The sequence below is a fragment of the Myxine glutinosa genome, chromosome 5 (assembly GCF_964187855.1).
Source record: "Myxine glutinosa chromosome 5, kmMyxGlut1.1, whole genome shotgun sequence".
Taxonomy (NCBI): Eukaryota; Metazoa; Chordata; class Myxini; order Myxiniformes; family Myxinidae; genus Myxine; species Myxine glutinosa.
In genome coordinates, this window is record NC_136265.1 from 211,504,849 (window position 1) to 211,532,327 (window position 27,479).

At 44.5% G+C, this 27,479-nt stretch overlaps 1 protein-coding gene across 1 annotated transcript in view; it reads left to right on the plus strand.

The window, feature by feature from the left end:
- LOC137426429 (uncharacterized) overlaps nucleotides 1-27,479 on the plus strand; it is a 132,791-nt gene that overhangs the window by 98,006 nt on the left and 7,306 nt on the right. The window contains exons 10-15 of the mRNA XM_078779445.1: nucleotides 521-598; nucleotides 4,439-4,568; nucleotides 4,932-5,051; nucleotides 9,660-9,885; nucleotides 20,038-20,196; nucleotides 20,350-20,514. Of these exons, the coding sequence (XP_078635571.1) occupies nucleotides 521-598; nucleotides 4,439-4,568; nucleotides 4,932-5,051; nucleotides 9,660-9,885; nucleotides 20,038-20,196; nucleotides 20,350-20,514 (878 nt within the window). The remainder of the gene's footprint in view (nucleotides 1-520; nucleotides 599-4,438; nucleotides 4,569-4,931; nucleotides 5,052-9,659; nucleotides 9,886-20,037; nucleotides 20,197-20,349; nucleotides 20,515-27,479) is intronic.

Below are 27,479 nucleotides of genomic sequence, written 5' to 3' on the forward strand. Positions count from 1 at the left end.
CCGCGACGGTTTGTGTGTGTGGGGGGTGGCGGGGGGGGGGGGGGGGGGGGTTCGATGGGTCGCGACTGGATGCCTGGGTTTTTTTATTGGGTCCTGGGCTAAAAAGGTTGCGGAACGCAGCTCTAACCATTATAATTATACCACCGAGTTTGGTTAGGTGGCGGCTTAGGTGACCCTCAGTTCAAGTTTCCTGCGACTCAAATCAAGGTGTGTTAATAGAAGCTGCTTTTGAAGATCTGCTTGTGGTGAGATTCATGGTACGAGGCTGGTTCGTTGCCGGGGTAACTAACTGAATAATAATTAATTAAAGCATCTGCTTGCTTGTCGAATGCTTTTGCGAGGTTATTGGACGTGGATCTCTTTTTTTTCCAAGTGAACTTCATTTCACCGTATTTGGGAATTGTCTAAAGAGTTAGCAACACCTGGTTTATCTTCGTGCGTATCATCGGCCATTTTTGAGGTCTTTGTGCTCTCTTTCTGAAATTCCATCGTCTGCCCTGTCCCTGTGCTCATGCTGCAGGGCACTGAAGCTCTGTCGACTTGGTGAGCCACCCCATGTCAAGCTGCTGATGGAGTGGGATGAGGAAGGGAAGAGGAGGTGAGTTTTCTCTGCTTTTTTGATGTAGACAGCAATGCTTTCCCATCTTCATCTTTCTGCTGCTTACAATTAAAAGAAGCATAGTCTTGCCGAGCTCTGTGCATGCTGATGAATGTGGAATTCTCACTACAAGCCCATATATAATAGGTTATACTACAGTATAATAGGAATGGGAATATTACGTTCTCAACCTCTTTGGACCAATTCGACGGTGGAGATGGGGTAAATGAAGAGGTTTTTTTTTTCTCGTTTTAATTACTGGCAAATAACCCACTTCTGATGTCCCTGACTTATTTTATTATGAATTGAAATACCGGCTTCCACCAAGTAGCGGTATGCAATATAATACATATTTACATGGAGACAAATTTGGTCCTACCTCCATTCCGTACCATGGGGACTATGGTTTTTCCGGGAGCATTAAATATTTTTTTGGCAAAGTCGATAATCATGACGTCTGTGATGCTCAGCATATCTGATGATGGAATGTAAGGAGAATCAAAGAAAGTATGGAGATACATTTACATTACACGGTCACCCAAGAAAATGGGCTCCCATTAGCGACATCTGGCTCTTCCTCATTAACAAACAGACACCTACAACCATAGCTGTCAATACACCGGGGAAAAGGACCATGATGAGCAAAACCACACTGGCCAATCGGCAACACACAATGAACAGCCAATCGGCACCCTCACTATAACCAGCCGATGAGGGATGGCGTGGAGTTCTTATTATTTATTTATTTTGTATACAAGGTCGAAGCTCGTGTAAGAGCTAACACATTGAACATGAAAACATGCACAGACACAAAAAACATACAATAAATAAAGGGAGTGGGAGACAATAGGGGAAGAGAAGGGGAAGCACACAAGTACAACATTTGAGAGCAGGGACATCGGGAGATATGTGGGAGGGAGAGGGCTTGGGGGGTGGAGGCATGGGAAGGGGATGAGGGGTGGGGGGTGGGAGAGGTTAAAAAAAAAAAAACAATACATGGACACTGCTAGGACTTCTGGGAAAGAAGTCGGTATTTCAGAAAAGTGGATCTGGGGTGAATTTACGGGGGTAGAAAAGATCAAGGTTTTGGATGGGGGAAGATAAGAGATGGTGGTGAACAGCTGTTTTAAAGACCTGGAGGGAGGAGTGGGATTGAAGAGAGTGCGGGAGTTTGTTCCAGAGGTGGGAGAAAAGAGGAATGAAGGAGTGAAGGTGAGCAGAGAGTCTTGATTTTGGCATTTTAACCATAAGATGGTTGCTGGCAGATCTTGTGCGACCTGTAGGAAAATTTGGGGGACAGAGCACAGACAGGGCTGGATATAAACTCTGCATTTCCTTTGTTCCTCCTGTCGATGGGCGGAGCATGCTGCCCGAAACATTGAGACCTACTTTTCTTATTTCCTTTTACTTTCGAGTTATTTTTATAGCATAAAGAATATAAATAGCTCTTTTTAAGAGCCAACCAACACATGGTGCAAAGGGTAAACCTTGTACTTTATATCTGTTAATATTTCATATTGATAGTTAATGTTAAAACGTTTGACGTGGCAGTTACTGCTTGACAAGCCTCGGAATTTGCTGAAACACGATGCCGTACTGACACTTACTGGGTGAGAGTTACAACCACAAAGCACAACGATGACAATCTTTTTGTGGGTCAGGGATGCAAAAAAAAACTTATGTTTGGCGAATTCATCGACGATTGGAATAGTTAAAAGTTTGGCACATCGGCATCTTGAACGGTAGAATAACTTGGTAAGATTGGTTGAGATTGCAATTTTGGTTAAGATTGGTTAAGTATCAACCGAATGTCTTGTGGTCAGACAGAGAAGAAGACCACTCATTTTGCATCTTCAGGCTGCCGAAGCAGTTTCTAGGCACAATCCTGGACAGGTTGCCACTCCGACGCAGGACACTCGAATAACTCATTCGTCCCAGTAGGCCGGTACTCATTTTGCCTACCTCGGGAGGATGACAGGCTGAATCAACCAACCTGGTGTTATTTGGGGCAGCCATTTTTTCCCCTTAAGCGGCGGATTTATCTGGATTCAATCTCCACCCGTAGATATCGGAACCACCTGGTTATCTGGAATTGTCTGATGAGGAATTAATTGTCTGATGAGGTTATCTGGAATAGGTACGCACACTCGCCTCTAAGCTGTCTAGCCTGGGTTTGAATCCCGAGCCAGCTTTAAACTGTCATCCTGGTGTTTCACAGGCAGGTGATTCATCAATGTGTCTGCCGTCCTTCGGATAGACGTTAAGCCGGGTATCCTATCTGCCAGCATTATTTGGTGAACGTTAAAGATCGCACGGTCTCCTTGGCAAAGAGTGGGCGAGCTATCGCCGTCGCCATGGCCAAATTACAAATTCCTTTTGGGGCACTGCATCAGCGGCACAGCCGCGCTATCAGCCAATGATGCCACGCTGCAGCCATGTGCTGCATATGAACGAAGAAGAAACAGCATCTGGAAACCAAGATAGTGGCTCTGACCCCCGTTTCATCCCAGAATTCCCAGGTAAACACTGTGTGGTCTCAATGAGGGTTAGGACAATCACCATTCTTCCTTTCGTATATTGAAATGAATTCTGAGGAAAACTATATTTTGGGAAATGTGAACCCTTTATCAACAAACCACTGAATGCTTACCATCAATTTGGCCTATGCGAGCACCTGAGGCCCTATTCCTACCTCCAAAGTAAATGGAGATGCTTGTTGGGGTCATGCGTGACTTACCTCAGCACTTACCACCATTTATCTCGTGCTGCAGTGATCCGAGTGCTGTACGTATCGCCTAAGATGCTATGCGAGGTTAATTTTACTAGCAACGGTACCCACCATATTGGGAAGCCCAAATGAAAAGGCAAAATATCAGAAATTGAAGGCTTTTTTTATTTTAAAAGATTCATATAAATATCCGTTGAATCATATCACACGCAAGTCATCAAAATCTAAACAGTACATGGCGCCCATTTTGAAAAAAAGATTGAAATCTGCAAAACGGAAGTGGCCGCTACACGTCTTTCTCAGTCGCACGTTTATGTGTGAAGAGTGCGCGCCGAATCTGCAACACGGAAGCGGCCGCTACACCTGTTTCTCAGTCGCTTTGCACACGCTGCCATGTTACTTCGGAGCCGCACGTTTATATAGGAAGAGTTCGTCAGGAGTCGATCTACTCTCTCCTGGTACGTATAATTTCAACAAAAGCCACATCACTGTTCATATCGGTAAATATTATTCCATCGTGTTTGGAAAACTTGGAAAAATTGGAAAAACAATATAGCCTATTTTACTCCCAGGGGTCCCAGGAATACCCACCCAAAATATCGTTGCGATCGGTTGAGCCGTTTTTGCGGTACCTTCGAACGGACGGACGGACATTTGGTGAATTATAGTAAGATTATCCACGTGTGTGGTTGCATTTTCTCTCTCATTTGATTCTTCCGGATAATTAGAATGAGTACGTCAAATCAGCATTTGTGTTGGTCTTGCACGTCAAGTGATAGTGCTAAAAATTCAATTGTTTTATACGTTTTGCATCCTGGCGCTTGTTGCTTTGGGTGCGAGTGGGGATTAATTGTTTTTCTCAATCGATATGCTAGTAGGCCTGCTCTCAAACTCGAACAATGCCTGGTGCTTGTGCATGGGAGCTTTAGCTATGTAAAGATATTGCACCAAACAAACAATGGTTGTGTTGGTGAATTTGTTCTCGGTTCTGCAGATTATCGGCCGAGGGAGTAGGATGGGGGGGGGGGGGGATTAGTTTATCTTTAAAAATAGAAAATAAAAAAGGACCTACATTGTGGTCGAGAGAAGGTTGCGGTCTCTGACATCCTTAGGCTTCTCGGAGATGTGGCGGAAGAACAGGTGGAGATTGCGGATAGTGTCCGTGAACAGCAGCTACTCCACCAGCAGGCCCCAAGCTGTAACCTTAGCGACTGCTTTCACTTGTACACCAAAGAGGAGCAGGTTTGTAACCGCCACTGCCGCATCAAGGCAACTCTCAATCATCTCACGAATGAATGTTGCTTGAAATTTGGTCTAATTCCAGATGCTGCAGTAAGCTAAAATGGTGTCTTCTCATTACTAATCACAGCGTTGCCTTGTTGAACACTTCTTCTCTTTTTTTTTTCTTCTTCACTGAATCTCGTTGCCTTGATGTATTATTTCCATCCATCCCGCATTCCTGATTTTTTTCCTTCATTCACTCTTCCTCTTAACTCCTACCCTCCTCGCCCTATTAAACTATACACCCCTGTTCCTTCGCATGCGGCTGCTGTTTTATTTGGATATCCTCTCCAGATTTACTAACTTTGTGCTACATAATCCCAGCTTGCACCAGAGAATGCCTGGCGCTGCCCTTACTGCAAGAAACTACAGCAGGGCATGGTAAAGCTGAGTCTGTGGACGCTGCCTGACATCCTGATCCTCCATTTGAAGCGTTTCCGCCAGGTTGGCATTGTGCACTTTCTTCCTTTCATTTTGTTCCTTTTCGAAGGAAATGCCAAGATTTTCGAAAGCTTTCTCACTCATCCGTCGAACCCTCTTGCCTCTGCACGTCTTGTATTCTCTTCTCTATTACCCACATGGACCGAGTTCTTCCCGACTCGTTGTTGATCGATCAATCGTAACGCACGATCGATTGCTGAGAAGTTAATTTATACTCTTTGGTTTGGAGTACCCAGGCAACATTACGCTTTGTTTTTACCGCCTGTTGTTTTTGTGCCACCTCTTTTTTTCATTTTTATTTTTCTATTTTTCCTCTCTAGACAAGATTGAGGCTCATGGTAGAGAGGTAACGAGGTGACCTGGTAGCAAGGCAATAAACTGACAAGTGTGGTGGTGGAGGATTACTTGGACAAAACAAGTAAGGGAAGGGAATGAACGGACAGGAAAAAGAAGAGAGGAGGAAATACAGTAAGCTGCAAAAACATGCAGATAGTGGACAAAAAAATGGAAACACCAGGGTACGCGGGCCATACAAGTATGGGGCCGCCACACGCACATGCTGCGTGAAAAGTGAAAATCTCTCCCCAGTAGTCCTCTTATTGTGTATCTATATATATATACACACACAGACACACACACACAGACACACACACACAGACACACACACACAGACACACACACACACACACACACACACACACACACACACACACACACACACACACACTCTCTCTCCATTAGCAGGCCCAGTTGATGCAGCGCGCTATGGTACCATCCTGAGCAATCGGCTACATCCCATGATGCAGCATTGCCCCTGCTGGGAGAGGTGTCTTTCAGGACAACAATGGTCCAGTCCACAGGGCATGTATTGTCACCAGGTGGTTTGAAGTGCAGGAGGGCGAAGTTGCCCATCTTCCATGGCCTTCCCAATGGACCGTCTAGAAAAGTGCTGCAGACTGCGGTTCCCGCCTCCATCAAGCCGACGTGAATCGGAGGACTTCCTTTTGAAGAATGGTGCCGATTTCGTGCAGAACAGTTCCAGCCCCTTGTTGACTCGATGCCACGTGGTATTCGTACCGTCCTGGATGTACGTGGTGGCCTAAAACCCTACTAAGTGACATTCTGTTCGTGTATCCATTCTTTGACCACTACCTGTAGCTTGGTCAGATGGGATTAATGGGGGTCATAAAGATTGTGGGCAAGTATGGGGATGACATTGATGAGATGGTGGTGCACCGCCTGCTTGAAGCCCTGGAGGGAAGAGTGGTATTGAACAGCCTTGTGATTGCGGTTACACAAACGAGAGAAAAGAGGAACTAAAGAGTGGAGGAGTGCAATAAGCCTGGATTTTTAGGAGTTAAGAGAAGGTAATCGGAAAAATGTGTGCAACCTGGAAAACCGACGGAGGGTCAAAGGACAGAGGGAGTCGGACCAGAGGAGAGGTGGTAAAAACAGAGGCCATACACCTGTGTACAATGTGAGAGCAAGAAGCCCTGTGCTTCGGCCTCATTTCAGATGCCAACACTCTTCCTTGGTATTATCATCTTTTTATGTTACGTCTCTCGTCCAGGCAGTGGAGGTATACGAGCATTGTTTGGCCGATACTTCTTTCTTCTTTCCCAAAAACTACAATTTCATTCCATTTCTTATTTTCTTCGCCAATCCTCTTCAAATTTGAAAACGTGGTGCCTTGGACATATATACCCAGCCACCTTTTATTTTCCTTATGTCGCCCGCCCCCCCCCCCCCCCCACCATCGTGAAACACGAAAAATTACACCTGCCATTCCATTGTAATTGAATCAATAGGGATGAAAGTTGGCCCAAAGGTGATTTCAAACCACCCATATTGGGACTGATTTGGATTGGGGTTGTTTTTGAATAAAACAGAGGCCAAAGCTCAACGATTGGTCACAAAATTCAGGTTTTTGGCTTGCCAAGCCTCTGTGTTTCAATAAATCCAGCCAAGAATTGTCAAATTGATAACGTCAATACCACAGTCCCTACAGGCGAACGCAGGTAGGCATTGGCCTGATGTTTTCTCTTTTTGATTTTACAGGCCTCAAAGTTCAAAATGATTCCAAAATTCAGGTTATTGGTGTGCCAGGTCTTCCCATTTTTAAACATTGCAGACAAGACCTGGCACAGACATTTTGCCACAGCCCAGACTAATGCAGGCAGATATTGGTCCGGTGTTTTCCTTTTAATTTCAAAGGGATCGAACGTGAAGATGGTACATATCTCAATTTCAACTTTGAAGAGGACTAACTCAGCAAGACTAGAATGGTGTTTGTGACTGTAATTGTTTGAGATGTAGAAAAAAAGAAACTTAGGAAAAATAATGGCTCCCCTTCCCGTAGGAAGGAAAACATAATGGAAAACGGCCTTTACCATAAGTCCTGCTCTCAACAAGGAACGAATGAGCCACCTTCAGAAGTGAAACGAATGAACGTTCAAACGGTGTTTGTTGTTTTGTCGGTCCCTTTCTATGTTAACCTGCGCCACCGGAAGTGGATGCAGGTTATGTTTTCACCCCTGTCTGTTTGTCTGTTTGTCTGTTTGTTTGTTTGTGAACAAGATATCTCAAAAAGTTGTGCATGGATTTGGACGAAATTTGGCAGAGAGGTAGTACATGTGCAAAGAACGAAATGGTTAGATTTTGGTGAAGATCCGGATTCGGATCCGGCTAGTAGAATTTTTAAAGTTATTCTTCACCATTGAGAGATCGGGCCAAAAACGATACACAGCAGGATATCTCAAAAGGTTATCGATGGATTTGGACGAAACTTGGTGGAGAGGTTGGTTGTGTGACGAGGACTAATCGATTCGATTTTGGTTCAGATCTGAATATGAATTTGGATACGATAATTATTTAATTTTGAAGTAATTCTTCACCATTGAGGGATCGGGCGAAAAGCGATTATATAACATGGTATGTTAAAACGTTATGGACGAGTTATGACTAAACTTGGTGGACAAGATGGTTAGATTTTAGTTCAGGTACAAATCCAGATCCAGCCTATCAGTGGGATAAAATACATCGCAATACATAAACTGTTCATCCTGGTGGAGGTGTGCGCTCTACCGAGTGCTGTTCTAATTTTTTGTTGTTGTTAAACTCAACTCGGTAGACTGGCTGTACATTATTTTTCACACTTTTTATTTGCTCAGACATGAAATTTGTAAGTATCCATATAATAATAATACGCAAAAAGTGCACGGTTAACCAATACAGACTCCCTCCCCACTGCCTTTCGCCGGCCGCAACCCGTCCCGATGGACCGGGGACCCCACTTGCTACGGAGCGCGATATTTTCATTTTCGTGTGACGGTCGTCGTAGGTCGTGGTCGTCGTGATCGACTGAAAGCTGGTGTGGTGATCTACTACGATCTACATTGACTGAAACCTGCGGTGATCTACTACAATCTATTAGAAACACCCTCTCCTTAAGGGAGCTGCAACGAAGTGTTTTCTTTTCTCCAGGCCAGGTTGTACAACTCCAGGCCAAGTTGTGTGACGAGTTTAATTTATTATTTAGCAATAAGATCCAGTTTTCAAGCTATTCAAGCTATTGCGGCAAAAAGGGTTGGCGTCAAGAAGGGCATCCGGCCGTAAAACATTGCTTCAAAAAGGGGACCGAAAAACAACAACAACCACAGTTCCCGAAAAAGGCCAACCCCCGCTTGCGGGGAAAAATGGCCTCTAAAGGTGTTTTTTTTTTCAAGCTATTCTGTCCAGCAGTTTATTATAGTCAGGTTTTCATGTCGAGATTATTCTCTTTCTTCTTTTGTATAATAATATGCAAAAAGTTCACGGTTATCTATACACAAAGAATTAAGTTAAGCACCCCCCCCGTTTTTTTACAACCTCGCACATTACAAGTTTGTTGTCGTCAAAACGGTGTAATATACCCATGATATTGCTATATTTTCTGGAGAAGTGATATTATGGTCACATAAAAACATAACAATCATGCCGTTTTCAATATTTTATTCTGAATAATTTAAGGTGAAATTTTTTGGGAATTTTAGGCATATTTTCACCTCAATTTAAGTATGGAGCTATAGGTCCATCACGGACAGTGTGGATGACGTTTATGTTTTCTAACGTACAGTCATTGTTCTGAGAAGACCTCTAGCGATCTTTGCGTCAATAACGTGTGTAGGACCCACGTGATCGGATCACTGACTCAACCAATCACTTTTTTTCACTTTGATCACTCAATTTCATCAATGGATAATTGCTAATGTCATACCAATCATTATTTGATCTCACATACCTTAGAATATATGCCAATGTATACATATACACAAAGAATATATATTAGGGGGTGCTTACCTTAATTCGTTGTGTAGGGGTGCTTAACTTAATTCTTTGTGTATATATAATAATACGCAAAGCATGTAGGCCCATTGATTTTAAAATGGGTGTCTGCTAGTTTATGAAACAAAATGGCATCCACCATTGAGTATTACAGCAAGGATCCAGGCAAAAGTTGTAGTCCTACAAAGATATTTTATTTTGGGTACAGAAACATTGTTTCTTTCCCCTCTCTTTCTTTCTTACTGATCTTAAATGATTACTCCCCCACACCTCTTTGTTCTCCCAAAGGTTGGAGAGCGCCGCATCAAGCTTGCCAATATGGTCAACTTCCCACTAAACAGCTTGGACATGACCCCACATGTTGTGCGACGCAGTCAGAGCACATGGACACTGCTGTCACAAGGGTCACCATGGAGGCGGCCTCAGGGTCTTGGCGGAGACCCTGAGGACTACCGCTACGATCTCTACGCTGTTTGCAACCATCACGGAAGCTTGCAGGCTGGACACTACACAGGCATGTTCAAATAATTTTGCATCTTTGGTCTCTTTACAAGATCTGGTTTGTACATACTTTTGTTTCATATTCCATTGTGATGATCACATGATCATTAAAATCATCAGAACAAAGACCAATGGTAGGTTTTTAAAATTTATTTTTAACTCAACTGGACTACTGTCCAGTTGAGTTCATCACATACTGAACCCTCCGGCGTCCGTCGTCGTCGTCTGTCGCCCGTTAACTTTTCGACGTTAACACTCCAGCGTCCACAAATATCAACCGATTCTGATCAAACTTGAAATGCAGCATCCTTACCCCAAGGACCAGGTTGGTATTACATTTCAGCCCGATCCGTTGAAAAATGGCGGACTTCGGCGACCATTTTGTTTTTGGTCATGAAAACGATGTTAACACTCTAGCGTCCACAAATATTAACAGATTTTGATAAAACTTAGAATGTTTAACCCTGACCACACAAGGTAGGTTGCTATTGCATTCCAACCCGATCCGTCACAAAATGGCCGCCATAGGCCGCCATATTGTTTTCAGCTCCAAAACGACGTTAAGACTTTAACGTCCACAAATATTTATGGATTTTGATCAAACTTGGTGTGTGAGACTCTTACCACACAAGGTAGGTTGCTATCGCATGTCAACCTGATCTGTCACAAAATGGCCACCATAGGAGGTTGTTGGTTTTTCATTTAAGTCAAATCTAGTACAGACAACTGACCTACTTTAAAGTTGTCCAGTCAGTTCAGTTGTTCTGCTTCCCTGGAAGCTCTAGTTTAGAACTTCCATTTCAACTTTTTTAATTTTTTTCTTAATTCCCTTTTCTCTTAGGTATTCAATTCTTTGTAAATGCCTAAATGTTCTGCACATGCATACTCTCATGTATTGTCTTTGTGCCAAGTTTGAATAAAATCGGTCCATGCTTTTTCGAGAAATGGTTAGGGACACGTTTTTTTTTTTTTTGTTTGTTTGTTTTTATACTGAATCGAGGCTCGTGAAAGAGCTAACATTTATTTCACAAACAAATCAACCAGACAAACAAAATATATAAAAAGAGGGAGCGGAAGACAAGATGGGGAGAGAAGGGGAAGCACACAAACACAACATTTGAGAGCAGGGAGAAGTGTGGGAGGGAGAGGGCTTTGGGGGGAGGAGGCGTGGGAAGGGGGGGGGGTGGGGGGGGGGGAGGGAGAAGTATAAAACACAAGGACACCAAGGACTTCCAGGACAGAAGTTGGTATTTCAAAAAAGTGGAATTGGGGTGAAATTAGTGGGGATAGAAAAGATCAATGTTTTGGATGGGGGAAGATAAGAGATGGTGGTGAACAGCTGTTTTAAAGACCTGGAGGGTGGAGTGGGATTGAAGAGAGTGAGGGAGTTTGTTCCAGAGGCGGGAGAAAAGAGGAATGAAGGAGTGAAGGTGAGCAGAGAGTCTTGATTTTGGCAGTTTAACCATAAGAGGGTTGCAGGCAGATCTTGTGCGACCTGTAGGAATATTTGCTGGACAGAGCCCAGAGAGAGCTGGGGGGGCAAGGCCAGAGAGGAGTCGGTAGAAGACGGAAAGACCACCAACCTGCTTGCGGTGAGTGAATGAGAGGCCCTTGGAGTTAGCTTCATCGCGGGAGATTCCAATGATTCTGAATGCTTTGGTTTCAACAGCGTGAAGACGAGCTAGGTGTGAGGCAGGTGCACCAGCCCAGAGGGGAGAGCAGTATTCCATTGAGCTGCGGATGAAAGCCTTGTATGTGGTGAGGAGCTCAGGTGTGCCAAGGAAGGACTTCGCACGACGGAGGATGCCCAGTCGGCGACTGGCTTTGGAGAACAGATTTGAAATGTGGTTTTCCCAGGAAAGATCATGGCACATAGTGAGACCCAAAAGCTTGAGTGACAGAACTTCTTGGAGAGGATTATTCAGAAAGTGGATGGGAGGGTTGTCCAGTCGGTCTTTTCGGAGAGACATCGTAAGAGTGTGAGATTTGTCAGGATTGAAAGACATGTTCCACTTGTATGCCCAGTCTGTGATTTTGTCCAGGTCTGCAGAGAGTGAGGAGGCTGCAGACTGCCGATCTGAGGGATGAAGAATGGAGCGACAGAGAGTAGAGTCATCAGTAAAGAGATAGAGAGGATTTTCAAGAGAGTCAGAGAGATCATTGATGAAGACCAGAAAAAGCACAGGGCCCAGAACACTGCCTTGGGGAACTCCAGCCTGAACAGGAAGAGGAGATGAGAGAAACCCATTCAGGGCCACACGTTGACTATGACGAGAGAGGACGTCCGCCAGCCATGCGTGGAGATTTCCATGGATACCAAAAGAGGAGAGTTTGGTGAGCAGAGCAGGGTGCCAGACCCTATCGAAGGCACGTGATATGTCAAGGGAGACAGCTCTAATTTCCTGTTTGGCATTTAGGACCTCCATCCATTGTTGAGACAGCAGAAGCAGCATGTCCAGAGTAGAGTGACCTGGTCTGAATCCAAATTGATGATCAGAGATCAAGCCATTGGAGAGAAGGAAAGATTTCATATCTGAAGCAATGATGGATTCCATGACTTTGCTGATAATTGGGAGAAGGCTGATTGGTCTGTAGTTGCTGGGATCTGTTTTTGCACCTTTTTTGTGCAAAGCGGTGATGTTGGCAGATTTCCAAGCAGATAGCAGATGACTTTGAGCAAAAGAGAGGGTGAAGAGAACAGAGAGAGGGAGTGAAAGAGCAGAAGAACAGGATTTTAGGACCCGTGGGCTGATGTCGTCAGGTCCAGTTGCAGAATCAGAGTCGAGGGTTGACAGAAACTTTTCCACCTTGTCAGGAGGAAAGGACACAGAGTCCAGGAGCAACTGGGTACGACTGGGTACGGTGGGTACAGAGAGGGATGGGTTTGGGACACAAGATTTGGAGGCAAACACAGAGTTGAGGCATTCAGCTTTTTCACGTGCGGAATCAGCCGTGTGGCCGTTTGAGGTGAGGGAAGGGATGGAGGGGGAACAAACACCAGAAACAGATTTGACCAGACGCCACCAGGATTTGGAAGAGGGAGACAGATAAGAGAGTTCTGTCCTGAGAACGGAGAGATATTGTTTCCTGGCGCTCCTGAGGGTGGACACACACTTGTTTCGGGCTTTGTGAAAGGAAATGAGATTTCCTTCCGTTGGATTTGCTTTCCAGGAGACGAAAGCAAGTTGTTTCTGGGCAGTAGCCTCACCACAAGATTCTGTGTACCATGGACGGCAGGAAGGGTATGACAACTGAAGACGAGATGGGATAAATCTGTGCATGAGAGAGAGCAATTTCCTTTGGAAGAATTCCCAGGATGAGTTGATGTCAGAGGCGGTAGAGATGGGAGACCAGTCCAGATGATTGATGGCTGCTTGAAAACCGTGCCAGTTGGCCTGAGTGAAATGCCAGACTCGTCGACGCTGAGGAGGCTCTCTGAGAATGGTCAGAGAGATGTCCACTTTAACAAGCACATGATCAGATGAGCCGATTGGAGCAGAAGAAGAGCAGCAGATATTTTCAGGGAAGTTTGTCATAACCAAGTCCAGAAGAGAAGATGCTCCGTTGACTGAGATCCGGGTCGGGAAATTGACAGATTGTATCAGTCCCAGTGAGTCACAGAAATCCTTTGCTGAAGAGCCATGGCTGGTGAGAGAGGTACCCCCACCCAGCCAACTGGCATGGTGACAATTGAAATCACCACATATGAGGAAGAGAGAGTTGGGATGGGTAGATAGAAGTTGGTCCATATTATCAGACAGCGAGATGTAGATGGAGTCATCACTGTTTGGTGGACGGTACAACACACATATGAACAAAAGGTGGGAGCGAAGGGGAAGCCGTAGCCAAAGGTATTCCTGGGGGTGAGGTGGAGAGTGGGCAGTGCAGGGCGAGTGAGGAAGAGAGTTTTTTATAAAGATAGCAACTCCCCCTCCAGGACGAGGCTCAGGTCTATCATACCGGAGGAGGGAGTAACCTCGGAGAGATACCAAGGAATCAGAGACATCATGAAGGAGGAAAGTTTCTGTTAAGCAGATCACATCTGGTTTATCAGAAGCAACCTGTATGGAGAGATCAGTCAAGTTTGAGCGAAGGCCCCGGATGTTTGAGGTCCATACTGTTAAAGAAGAGGAAGGGGGAGCATTGGATACAGAACAGGGGGGGGGGGGGGGGAGCAGTAGGGTAAGATGTGGAAGAGGAGGAAGAGGTAGGGAGAGCTGTTGAAGGTGTGTCAGAGATTTCAGAATAGCTTGGAGAAAGGGAAGAATGGGGCGGACAAAAGGTTTGATGGTGATTGGGTGAGGCACAGTGAGGTGTTATTTGAGGAGGGGGAAGAGTGAGGCAGAAGGTTGAGGGAGATTAAGGTGAAAGTTGGAAGGGGGAAGAAGCGGGGAGGACGCTTTGAGGAGGAGGGGTGAGAGGGGAGTCTAGGAGGGGGGGAGTGATGGAGGGTCTCGGAGGGGAGGGGTGTGGGGGGGGAGTTTAGGAGGGAAGGGGCAAGGGGGGAGATCTGAAAGGGATGGGTGATGGGGAAGATTTAGAGGGGAGGGGCAAGGGGGAAGATTTGAAAGGGATGGGTGATGGGGAAGATTTGGAGGGGAGGAGCAAGGGGGAATATTTGAAAGAGATGGGTGATGGGGAAGATTTGGAGGCGAGGGGGTGGATTTGGAGGGGAGGTGTGATGGGCAGGTTTTGAAGGGGAGGGGTGATGGGGAAGTTTTTGAGGGAAGGGGTGATGGGGAAGTTTTGGAGGGAAGGGGTGATGGGGAAGATTTGGAGGGGAGGGGTGAGATTGGATTTTAGAAAGTACAATTAATGGGAAACGAACATTTATTGCAAAATGAGTTTCTTGAGACCTTCAAATCAAAAATATGTTTGAGGACGCTGAAGGATGGGTGGAGTTCTGGAGAGTTTAGGGAATGGATGAAAGAGGCACTGTAACTGTAAGAGATGGAATTTTTTTTTGGAATGAATAGATTTGGTGAGCAAGTCGAAAGCATCCTTTTATAGAAGAAGAAGAAAAAGGTGTTATAGTATATGACAGAATACAGTTCTTCAGGGGACAGTTGAAACATTTTTTAACGACGTGAACACGTGATCACGAACAACGTGGTCGAAGCACCAACGAACAAATAAGAACGAACAACGGATAAGAACAGAGAAGGGATTTTTTTTTTAGTTTTTTTTTTTTAGTTGAGGTGAAAACAGAGACAGAGACCGAACGTGAAACGTGAAAAATAGAGACCGAAAGTAATTGCGAGCGCAATCGAAGAACCGCTGAGACAGAAACAAAGCCTCAAGCCAAGGTCAGACATGGTAGCCTACTAGTACTACACTAGGCGTCAGTACTACACTGACACGATAGCGTTAGTACTACACTGACACGCTGTACTTCACGTCAGTACTACACTGACACACTGTACTTCACGTCAGTACTACACTGACACACTGTACTAGTACTACAAACACGGTAGCTTACTAGTACTACACTAGGCGTCAGAATACGCGACACGAACTAACCGACGATTCTGTACACAGGTATGAAAAACCAACACCAAGAATACTTATAAAGACACACCAATAGTTACGCACACCGAAGGAAAGATACAGTTTCGACAAAAACACAATTGTAAAGTTACTTAACTTCGAAAGCGTGCGCGCATGGACAGCTTTGAAGAGACGTGACGTGACGAGAAGAGACGTGAAGAGACTTTGAAGAGATTTAAAACGTTAGACAAGTGGTCGATGTTCGGAGAAGTTAGGGGGAGAAGAGAAAATCTAAGAAATAAGCAATACAGCGAAGGAAAGAACTTAAATTCACAGAACACCTATGGGGGTAGGGAAGCCGAGAGAAACCAGGCCGCGCACGCGGTGGGACAGAAAACGATTAAATTATACAAACGTTTGCAAGAATTGCAAATCAACACCAACTGGAAAACACCCCGCAACATATGCACAATAAAAAGCGAGTAGAAATTGACGAAGACACGAATGGAAAAAATACTTTAACTTTTGCTGCCGTGCAGAGGTCGAAGTCGCTTCCTTTACAACTGAAATGGCCGCCAGTCGCCCATCTTTGATCGCATCATGAAACAAAATGATGTGCATATGTTTAACATCATGTGTTGGCTTTGTGCCAAGTATCAAAATAATTGGTCCATACATCTCCGAGATATAGTTGCGGATGGATGGACGGACGGACGAGACCCAATCCATAAGTCCCCGTTTCGGACCAAGTCAAACGGGGCTAATAATGTACAGTGGGCTGCAAAGTATTCGCCCCCATCCAAAGCTTTCACATTTTGATGGCAGCTGAACTTGTTACATTGACATTTCACAACCTACTCAAAGGTGAGAAAGTAAAAATGCAGATAGAATGTGAATAAGTTCGATTAACAGAAAAAAAATCAGATGACTCTCAGTTGCACAAGTATTGGTGCAGTGGATGGTGGTGGGGGGGGGGGGGGTGTGGGGGGGGGCGGTTGTTCCTCTCTCCGAGACTGTAAAAAAGGGAAATTTTGTAATTAAATTTGAATTGAGGATCAGGACTTTCATCGTGTAAAATGATCCAAGGTACCAATATGCACTGAGGATCGGTACTTCAATTGTGTAAAATGATCCAAGGTACCAATATGCACTGAGGATCGGTACTTTCATCATGTAAAATGATCCAAGGTACCAATATGCACTGAGGATCGGTACTTCAATTGTGTAAAATGATCCAAGGTACCAATATGCACTGAGGATCAGTACTTTAATTGTAGAAAATGATCCAAGGTACCAATATGCACTGAGGATCAGTACTTTAATTGTAGAAAATGATCCAAGGTACCAATATGCACTGAGGATCAGTACTTTAATTGTAGAAAATGATCCAAGGTACCAATATGCACTGAGGATCAGTACTTCAATTGTGTAAAATGATCCAAGGTACCAATATGCACTGAGGATCGGTACTTCAATTGTGTAAAATGATCCAAGGTACCAATATGCACTGAGGATCGGTACTTTAATTGTGTAAAATGATCCAAGGTACCAATATGCACTGAGGATCAGTACTTTAATTGTGTAACATGATCCAAGGTACCAATATGCACTGAGGATCGGTACTTTAATTGTGTAAAATGATCCAAGGTACCAATATGCACTGAGGATCGGTACTTTAATTGTGTAAAATGATCCAAGGTACCAATATGCACTGAGGATCTGTACTTTAATTGTGTAAAATGATCCAAGGTACCAATATGCACTGAGGATCAATACTTTAATTGTGTAAAATGATCCAAGGTACCAATATGCACTGAGGATCAATACTTTAATTGTGTAAAATGATCCAAGGTACCAATATGCACTGAGGATCGGTACTTTAATTGGGTAAAATGATCCAAGGTACCAATATGCACTGAGGATCTGTACTTTAATTGTAGAAAATGATCCAAGGTACCAATATGCACTGAGGATCGGTACTTTAATTGTAGAAAATGATCCAAGGTACCAATATGCACTGAGGATCTGTGCTTTAATTGTGTAAAATGATCCAAGGTACGAATATGCACTGAGGATCGGTACTTTAATTGTAGAAAATGATCCAAGGTACCAATGTGCACTGAGGATCCGTACTTTAATTGGGTAAAATGATCCAAGGTACCAATATGCACTGAGGATCAGTACTTTAATTGTTTAAAATGATCCAAGGTACCAATATGCACTGAGGATCGGTACTTTAATTGTGTAAAATGATCCAAGGTACCAATATGCACTGAGGATCGGTACTTTAATTGGGTAAAATGATCCAAGGTACCAATATGCACTGAGGATCAATACTTTAATTGTGTAAAATGATCCAAGGTACCAATATGCACTGCGGATCAGTACTTTAATTGTGTAAAATGATCCAATGTACCAATATGCACTGAGGATCGGTACTTTAATTGGGTAAAATGATCCAAGGTACCAATATGCACTGAGGATCTGTACTTTAATTGTAGAAAATGATCCAAGGTACCAATATGCACTGAGGATCGGTACTTTAATTGTAGAAAATGATCCAAGGTACCAATATGCACTGAGGATCGGTACTTTAATTGTGTAAAATGATCCAAGGTACCAATATGCACTGAGGATCGGTACTTTAATTGTGTAAAATGATCCAAGGTACCAATATGCACTGAGGATCGGTACTTTAATTGTGTAAAATGATCCAAGGTACCAATATGCACTGAGGATCAATACTTTAATTGTGTAAAATGATCCAAGGTACCAATATGCACTGAGGATCGGTACTTTAATTGTGTAAAATGATCCAAGGTACCAATATGCACTGAGGATCAATACTTTAATTGTGTAAAATGATCCAAGGTACCAATGTGCACTGAGGATCCGTACTTTAATTGGGTAAAATGATCCAAGGTACCAATATGCACTGAGGATCGGTACTTTAATTGTGTAAAATGATCCAAGGTACCAATATGCACTGAGGATCGGTACTTTAATTGTAGAAAATGATCCAAGGTACCAATATGCACTGAGGATCAATACTTTAATTGTGTAAAATGATCCAAGGTACCAATGTGCACTGAGGATCGGTACTTTAATTGTGTAAAATGATCCAAGGTACCAATATGCACTGAGGATCGGTACTTTAATTGTGTAAAATGATCCAAGGTACCAATATGCACTGAGGATCGGTACTTTAATTGTGTAAAATGATCCAAGGTACCAATATGCACTGAGGATCGGTACTTTAATTGTGTAAAATGATCCAAGGTACCAATATGCACTGCGGATCAGTACTTTAATTGTGTAAAATGATCCAAGGTACCAATATGCACTGAGAATCGGTACTTTAATTGTGTAAAATGATCCAAGGTACCAATATGCACTGAGGATCTGTGCTTTAATTGTGTAAAATGATCCAAGGTACCAATATGCACTGCGGATCAGTACTTTAATTGTGTAAAATGATCCAAGGTACCAATATGCACTGAGAATCGGTACTTTAATTGTAGAAAATGATCCAAGGTACCAATATGCACTGAGGATCTGTGCTTTAATTGTGTAAAATGATCCAAGGTACGAATATGCACTGAGGATCGGTACTTTAATTGGGTAAAATGATCCAAGGTACCAATATGCACTGAGGATCAGTACTTTAATTGTTTAAAATGATCCAAGGTACCAATATGCACTGAGGATCGGTACTTTAATTGTGTAAAATGATCCAAGGTACCAATATGCACTGAGGATCGGTACTTTAATTGGGTAAAATGATCCAAGGTACCAATATGCACTGAGGATCAATACTTTAATTGTGTAAAATGATCCAAGGTACCAATATGCACTGCGGATCAGTACTTTAATTGTGTAAAATGATCCAAGGTACCAATATGCACTGAGGATCGGTACTTTAATTGTTTAAAATGATCCAAGGTACCAATATGCACTGAGGATCGGTACTTTAATTGGGTAAAATGATCCAAGGTACCAATATGCACTGAGGATCGGTACTTTAATTGGGTAAAATGATCCAAGGTACCAATATGCACTGAGGATCGGTACTTTAATTGGGTAAAATGATCCAAGGTACCAATATGCACTGAGGATCGGTACTTTAATTGTTTAAAATGATCCAAGGTACCAATGTGCACTGAGGATCGGTACTTTAATTGTGTAAAATGATCCAAGGTACCAATATGCACTGAGGATCGGTACTTTAATTGGGTAAAATGATCCAAGGTACCAATATGCACTGAGGATCGGTACTTTAATTGTTTAAAATGATCCAAGGTACCAATGTGCACTGAGGATCGGTACTTTAATTGTAGAAAATGATCCAAGATACTGTACCAATATGCACTGAGGATCGGTACTTTTATCCTGTAAAATGAACCAAGGCACCAATATGAACCGAGGATGTGCTGCGATGTCTTAGTTGTGAAGAAATTTAAAAAAATATTTTTGAGCTCTTTCAACCAGCGCAAGAATAAAAGGCTCCTCCCCCCCCCCCCCCCCTCCCTTCACCCTAATCATTGTATTTTTTTTTACCACAGGCTTCCAACAAGTGTCTCTATAATCTCTCCATGGCTATGTCTGTTTCTCCCATCTATTGCATTTTCTCCCAATAGGGTGTATTTTCACCAATTGTGTGCATGTGTACAAACTGCAGCCTATTGCAAGAACTCGCTGGATGGACAGTGGTACAGTTTTGATGACAGCAGTGTGGAACCCGTCCCTGAAGAGAGCGTGTGTGCTCGCTCGGCCTACATTCTCTTCTACCAGCGTCGTAGCTCCATTCCAACATGGTCTGCAAGCAGTTCGCTCGCTGGTGAGCTTGCCGGACAAGTTCGACGAGTTGATATTTTATATGAAAGCTTAAAAAAATAACTTCAAATTGGCTTATTTTATCTGACCCTGACCCTTAGAATTAACACTTTTGATGGAAGAATTTTGTATGTTTTCTTTATTGCATGCTCTGTAGGCTCCACTTGTTCCTTCTTGTCAGAGCACTGGGTGAATCGCATCCCAGGGTTTGAGCGCCGGCCGAGCCTCACGTCGAAGGCTTCCACCAATGGGACATCCTTGCCATCACCTCATGACTCTCCCATTGCCTCTCAGGATCCGCTTCCACCCAATGATGAGGATGGTAAAAAAGAAAATTCCATTGCTACCCCTTCTGCTATACCATATAACACTACCTTTTTTCTTACTTATGTCTGGTCTGTAAAGTCTGTCTGTAAAGACATGTCTGTCCGATGTCTGTGAAGATGCAGAAAATAGGGCAAAATGGAGAAGATTGTCATGGGGCGTGCAAGGCTAACTCCCGCTATAGAAGGGAAAATGGCCTTAAAATGCCTGTTGTTGTGTTGTTGTGTGTCTGGTGTAAAAAAAAAGGGTCACCTTGGCAGTAGCTTTTGGAATGGAAGGTAATGCTTGTACTCAAGATGGCTACTGCATCTACACCGGGATAAGCCCAAAAAACTCGCATCGAGCAGATTCCGTGCCTTTCATGAAACAAAATCGCAATGATTTAACGGCGCATAAAGAGACGCAACACCTGACTCTACCTATCCTTATCAGCACAAATCTCTCATCTTCATTGTGGGGAACAAACTTATACACGCCATCTAAGCCCTTCGTTTAACTACTTTCCTCGTCCATATTCCCCACACCCGTACACACTAGACAGGTACTATAGGATTGGAGAGCAGCAAGTGTAACACCATTATTTCAGAAAGGGTCCAGGGAGGAATTTTTGGGAACCATAGACCCGGTGGTGCTGGTTCGTGTGCAGCCTGCGGAGGCTTGGCTGCATCATTTTCTGGGGACACGGCTTTGCTGGTGATGTGATGCCCTCTATTACCCGTAAGCTGGTACTCATTTTGCCGACCTTGGAAGGATGACAGGCTAAGTCAGCCCACCTGGAGTTATTTCAACAGCACGACAGGGGCTCAAACTGAGGGGCCCTTAGATCTAAAGTGAGCCACCTTGACCGTGAAGCCAAACACCAGGCTAGAGAAGCGTTAATTTAACTTCAATTGTGGGGAAGATGTTTGAGATGATAATTAGGGATCAAGAGGAACCATTTCGATTAATATACAGTCTCGTGAAAAAGTAAGTACACCCCATGTAAAGTTTTGACTTTTTCAACATATTTCAACATACAGCTATTTGATCTTCATTTCAACAATATTGAAAGATAAAGGTGATATAATATAACAAATACCATGAAACATTTACATTTTGTAGTCCATTGTATAATTTAAATAAACATAAATGCAAATTTTCGCATGTGGAAAAAGTCAGTACACCCTTGGCTCTAATCGGTGGTATTGCCCCTTTGGCAGAAACAACCTCAAGTAGGCGTTTCTTATAACTGTCTACCAGTCTCTGACATCGACTGGGAGAAATTTTTGCCCACTCCTCCATGCAGAATTTTTTTTTTTTTTTTTTTGTATACTGAATCGAGGCTCGTGAAAGAGCTAACATTTACTTCACAAACAAATCGACCAGACAAACAAAATACACAAAAAGAGGGAGCGGAAGACAAGATGGGGAGAAAAGGGGAAGCACACAAACACAACATCCGAGAGCAGGGAGATGTGTGGAAGGGAGAGGGCCCGGGGGGAGGAGGCATGGGTAGGGGGGGGGGGGCGGGGGGGAGGGGGAAGTATAAAGCACAAGGACACCAAGGACTTCCAGGACAGAAGTTGGTATTTCAAAAAGTGGAATTGGGGTGAAATTAGCGGGGGTAGAAAAGATCAAGGTTTTGGATGGGGGAAGATAAGAGATGGTGGTGAACAGCTGTTTTAAAGACTTGGAGGGTGGAGTGGGATTGAAGAGAGTGAGGGAGTTTGTTCCAGAGGCGGGAGAAAAGAGGAATGAAGGAGTGAAGGTGAGCAGAGAGTCTTGATTTTGGCAGTTTAACCAAAAGAGGGTTGCAGGCAGATCTTGTGTGACCTGTAGGAATATTTGCGGGACAGAGCCCAGAGAGAGCTGGGGGGGCAAGGCCAGAGAGGAGTCAGTAGAAGACGGAAAGACCACCAACCTGCCTGCGGTGAGTGAGTGAGAGGCCCTTGGAGTTAGCTTCATCGCGGGAGATTCCAATGATTCTGAATGCTTTGGTTTCAACAGCGCGAAGGCGAGCTAGGTGTGAGGCAGGAGCACCAGCCCAGAGGGGAGAGCAGTATTCCATTGAGCTGCGGATGAAAGCCTTGTATGTGGTGAGGAGCTCAGGTGTGCCAAGGAAGGACTTCGCACGACGGAGGATGCCCAGTCGGCAACTGGCTTTGGAGGCCAGATTTGAAATGTGGTTTTTCCAGGAAAGATCATGGCAGATAGTGAGACCCAAAAGCTTGAGTGACAGAACTTCTTGGAGAGGATTATTCAGAAAGTGGATGGGAGGGTTGTCCAGTCGGTCTTTTCGGAGAGACATCGTAAGAGTGTGAGATTTGTCAGGATTGAAAGACATGTTCCACTTGTTTGCCCAGTCTGTGATTTTGTCAAGGTCTGCAGAGAGTGAGGAGGCTGCAGACTGCCGATCTGAGGGATGAAGAATGGAGCGACAGAGAGTAGAGTCGTCAGCAAAGAGATAGAGAGGATTTTCAAGAGAGTCAGAGAGATCATTGATGAAGACCAGAAAAAGCACAGGGCCCAGAACACTGCCTTGGGGAACTCCAGCCTGAACAGGAAGAGGAGATGAGAGAAACCCATTCAGGGCCACACGTTGACTACGACTAGAGAGGAAGTCCGCCAGCCATGCGTGGAGATTTCCATGGATACCAAAAGAGGAGAGTTTGGTGAGCAGAGCGGGGTGCCAGACCGTATCGAAGGCACGTGATATGTCAAGGGAGACTGCTCTAATTTCCTGTTTGGCTTTGAGGACCTCCATCCATTGTTGAGAAAGCAGAAGCAGCATGTCCAGAGTGGAGTGTCCAGGTCTGAAACCAAATTGATGATCAGAGATCAAGCCATTGGAGAAGAGGAAAGATTTCATATCTGAAGCAATGATGGATTCCATGACTTTGCTGATAATTGGGATTACCGTTGGATTTGCTTTCCAGGAGACGAAAGCAAGTTGTTTCTGGGCAATAGCCTCACCACAAGATTCCGTGTACCATGGATGGGAGGAAGGGTATGACAACTGAAGACGAGAAGGGATAAATCTGTGCATGAGAGAGAGCAATTTACTTTGGAAGAATTCCCAGGATGAGTTGATGTCAGAGGCAGTAGAGATGGGAGACCAGTCCAGATGATTGATGGCTGCTTGAAGACCGTGCCAGTTGGCCTGAGTGAAATGCCAGACTCGTCGACGCTGAGGAGGCTCTCTGAAAATGGTCAGAGAGATGTCCACTTTAACAAGCACATGATCAGAAGAGCCGATTGGAGCAGAAGAAGAGCAGCAGACATTTTCAGGGAAGTTAGTCATAACCAAGTCCAGAAGAGAAGATTCTCCGTTGACTGAGATCCGGGTTGGGAAATTGACAGATTGTGTCAGTCCCAGTGAGTCACAGAAGTCCTTTGCTGAAGAGCCATGGCTGGTGAGAGAGGTACCCACCCCCAGCCAACTGGCATGGTGACAGTTGAAATCACCACATATGAGGAAGAGAGAGTTGGGATGGGTAGATAGAAGTTGGTCCATATTATCAGACAGCGAGATGTAGATGGAGTCATCACTGTTTGGTGGACGGTACAACACGCATATGAACAAAAGGTGGGAGCGAAGGGGAAGCCGTAGCCAAAGGTATTCCTGGGGGTGAGGTGGAGAGAGGGCAGTGCAGGGCGAGTGAGGAAGAGAGTTTTTTATAAAGATAGCAACCCCACCTCCAGGACGAGGCTCAGGTCTATCATACCGGAGGAGGGAGTAACCTGGGAGAGATACCAAGGAATCAGAGACATCATTAAGGAGGAAGGTTTCTGTTAAGCAGATCACGTCTGGTTTGTCAGAAGCAACCTGTATGGAGAGATCAGTTAAGTTTGAGCGAAGGCCCCGGATGTTTGAGGTCCATACTGTAAAGGAAGAGGAAGGGGGAGCATCGGATACAGAACAGGGGGGGGGGGGGGCGGTAGGGCAGGATGTGGAAGAGGAGGAAGAGGTAGGGAGAGCTGTTGCAGGTGTTTCAGAGATTACAGAATAGCTTGGAGAAAGGGAAGAATGGGGCGGACAAAATGTTTGATGGTGTTTGGGTGAGGCGCAGTGAGGTGTTATTTGAGGAGGGGGAAGAGTGAGGCAGAAGGTTGAGGAAGATGAAGGTGAAAGTTGGAAGGGGGAAGAAGCGGGGAGGACGCTTTGAGGAGGAGGGGTGAGAGGGGAGTCTAGGAGGGGAGGAGTGAGGGAGTCTCGGAGGGGAGGGGTGTGGGAGTCTCGGAGGGGAGGGGTGTGGGGGGAGTTTAGGAGGGAAGGGGCAGGGGGGGAGATTTGAAAGGGATGGGTGTTTGGGAAGATTTGGGGGGGAGGGGCAAGGGGGAAGATTTGACAGAGATGGGTGATGGGGAAGATTTGGAGGGGAGGGGTGTGATTGGATTTTGAAAAGTGTACGATTTATGGGAAACGAACATTTATTGCAAAATGAGTTTCTTGAGACATTCGAGTCAAAAATACGTTTGAGGACGCTGAAGGATGGGTGGAGTTCTGGAGAGTTTAGGGAATGAATGAAAGATGCACTGTAAGGGATGGAATTTTTTTTTTGAATGAATAGAATTGGTGAGCAAGTCGAAAGCATCCTTTTATAGAAGAAGTAGAAAAAAGTGTTATAGAATATGACATAATAATAAAATTCTTCAGGGGACAGATGAAACATGTATTAACAACTTGATCACGTGATCTCGAACAACGTGGTCGAAGAACGAAAGAACAAATAACGAAGAACGAGAGAGAAAAAGAACGAAGAACGAAAGAACAAATAAGAACGCACAAGTGGATAAGAACAGGGAAGGAAAAAAAAATTTTGGTTTTTTTTTTAGATTTTAAAACAAGGGAGTATGGGTGAAAAGACCGTGAAAAACGGAGACCGAAAGTAGATGCAGCGCGATCGAAGAACCGTTGAAACAAAAACAAAAGCCTCAAGCCAAGGTCTGAGGACACAGTAGCCTACTACAATAACAAGTACTACACTAGGCCTCAGAATATACGATACGAAAAAACCGACGATTCTGTACACAGGCATGAAAAACCAACACCGAGAAACCTATTAAAGTCACCCCAATAGGTACATGCACCGAAAGAAAGATAAAGATACGCCAAAAACACAAATGTCAAAGATCACTTAGCTTCGAAAGCGTGCGCGCAGGGACAGCTTCGAAAAGACGTGACCTCGCCGTGATCTCGCGAGATCAATTCAAGCTGAATTCTTTCAGCTTGAATCAGCTGAATTATTTCAGCTGTGCGATGTTTCAGGGGTTTCTTGCATGCACAACAACAACAACAACATGCATTTTAAGGCCATTTTCCCTGCTAGAGCGGGGGTTAGCCTTGCGGTCCCCATGACAATCTTCTCCATTTTGCCCTATTTTCTGCATCTCTCCTTGTTAACCCCCTTGCCCGCATTTCTTCTTCCACCATCTTTAGCCAAGTCTTTCTCGGTCTTCCCCGTCCTCTACTTCCTTCTACATCAATTTCCATCACTCTTCTCAACCAGTCACTTTCATCCTTCCTCAACACATGACCAAACCATCTCAGCCTGTTCCTCTTCACAGCATCAATCACAGGCAATATTACCATCATCTTTCGCAATTCATCATTTGTCTTCCTCTCTCTCAACGATACTCCGCACATCCACCGAACCATTCGCATTTCCACCCTTTCCAGCCGTCGTTGCTGCTCTACGTTCATTACCCATGTCTCGCTCCCATAAATCATAACACTTCGCACACATGCAGCATACACCTTTCCCTTCAGCTTCAGCGACACTCTCCTCCTCATCAGCACGCCACTCAGTTCCCGAAACTTCTTCCATGCACATCTCACTCGAGCAACCGTTGCCGAGTCTGATCCACCTTCTCCATTCAGCATGTCTCCGAGGTAGCAAAATGTTTTCACACCTTCCAGCTTCACGCCGTCTCCAAGATCCAACTCAACATTTCCTCCATCTGCAGCTCCCTCTGTGCACACCTTACATTTGAATGTAGCTGCCACACTGGTAAATGACCCTCTCAGACCACTACATTTTTGATGAACCCACTCAGCGCACATTGTACATTGAATGGAGTTCACTCCGACACCCTTCCTGCACACAGCACACGGCCACTTCCCAGTTCTTTCCACCTCACCACATGCTTTACCACTTGCCATCACCTTCGTCTTTCCGATATTCACCTTCAGACCTTTTGTCTCCATACATTCCTTCCACTTGTTCATCTTTTCCTTCAGTCCATCCATACTTTCCGCAATCAACACCAGATCATCTGCATACAACAACTCCCACGGTAAACCCTCCTTTACGTTCTGAGCCAGCACCTCCATCACAGCTACAAATAGTAGTGGACTTAGTACCGACCCCTGATGCACTCCCACCTTCACCTCAAACTCACCACTGTTCCCGTCCTTCGTCCTTACAGCTGTGCGCGCTCTTTTGTACATTGCCATCACTACTCTGATCAACCATTCCTCCACTCCTAACTTCCTCAATGCCCATGTCAATACTTTGCGTGGAACCCTATCGAATGCTTTCTCCAGATCAACAAACCCAAAAAACAACTTCTTCCTCTTCTCCATGTACTTCTCCTGCAACTGCCTCACAATGAAAAGCGCATCTGTCGTTCCTCTTCCTGGCATAAATCCAAACTGCATTTCGTCGATCTTCACTTTCTTCCTTATCCTCCTCTCCAACACCCTTTCCAATACCTTCATTCCATGCTCCAATAACTTTATCGCTCGGTACGAGCCACACTCCAGAGGGTCACCTTTCCCCTTGTATAGAGGGACGAGGGTACTCAGTTCCCAATCCACTGGAATGCGGCCTTCTTTCAGCACCAGATTACAGATCTCTGTCATTCTCTTCACACCCCAACTTCCTGCTGCCTTCAACATATCTCCCACAACTCCCGTCGGCCCTCCCGCTTTTCCACTCTTCATTGCTGTTATCGCTTCCTCAACTTCCTTCTCAGTTATCT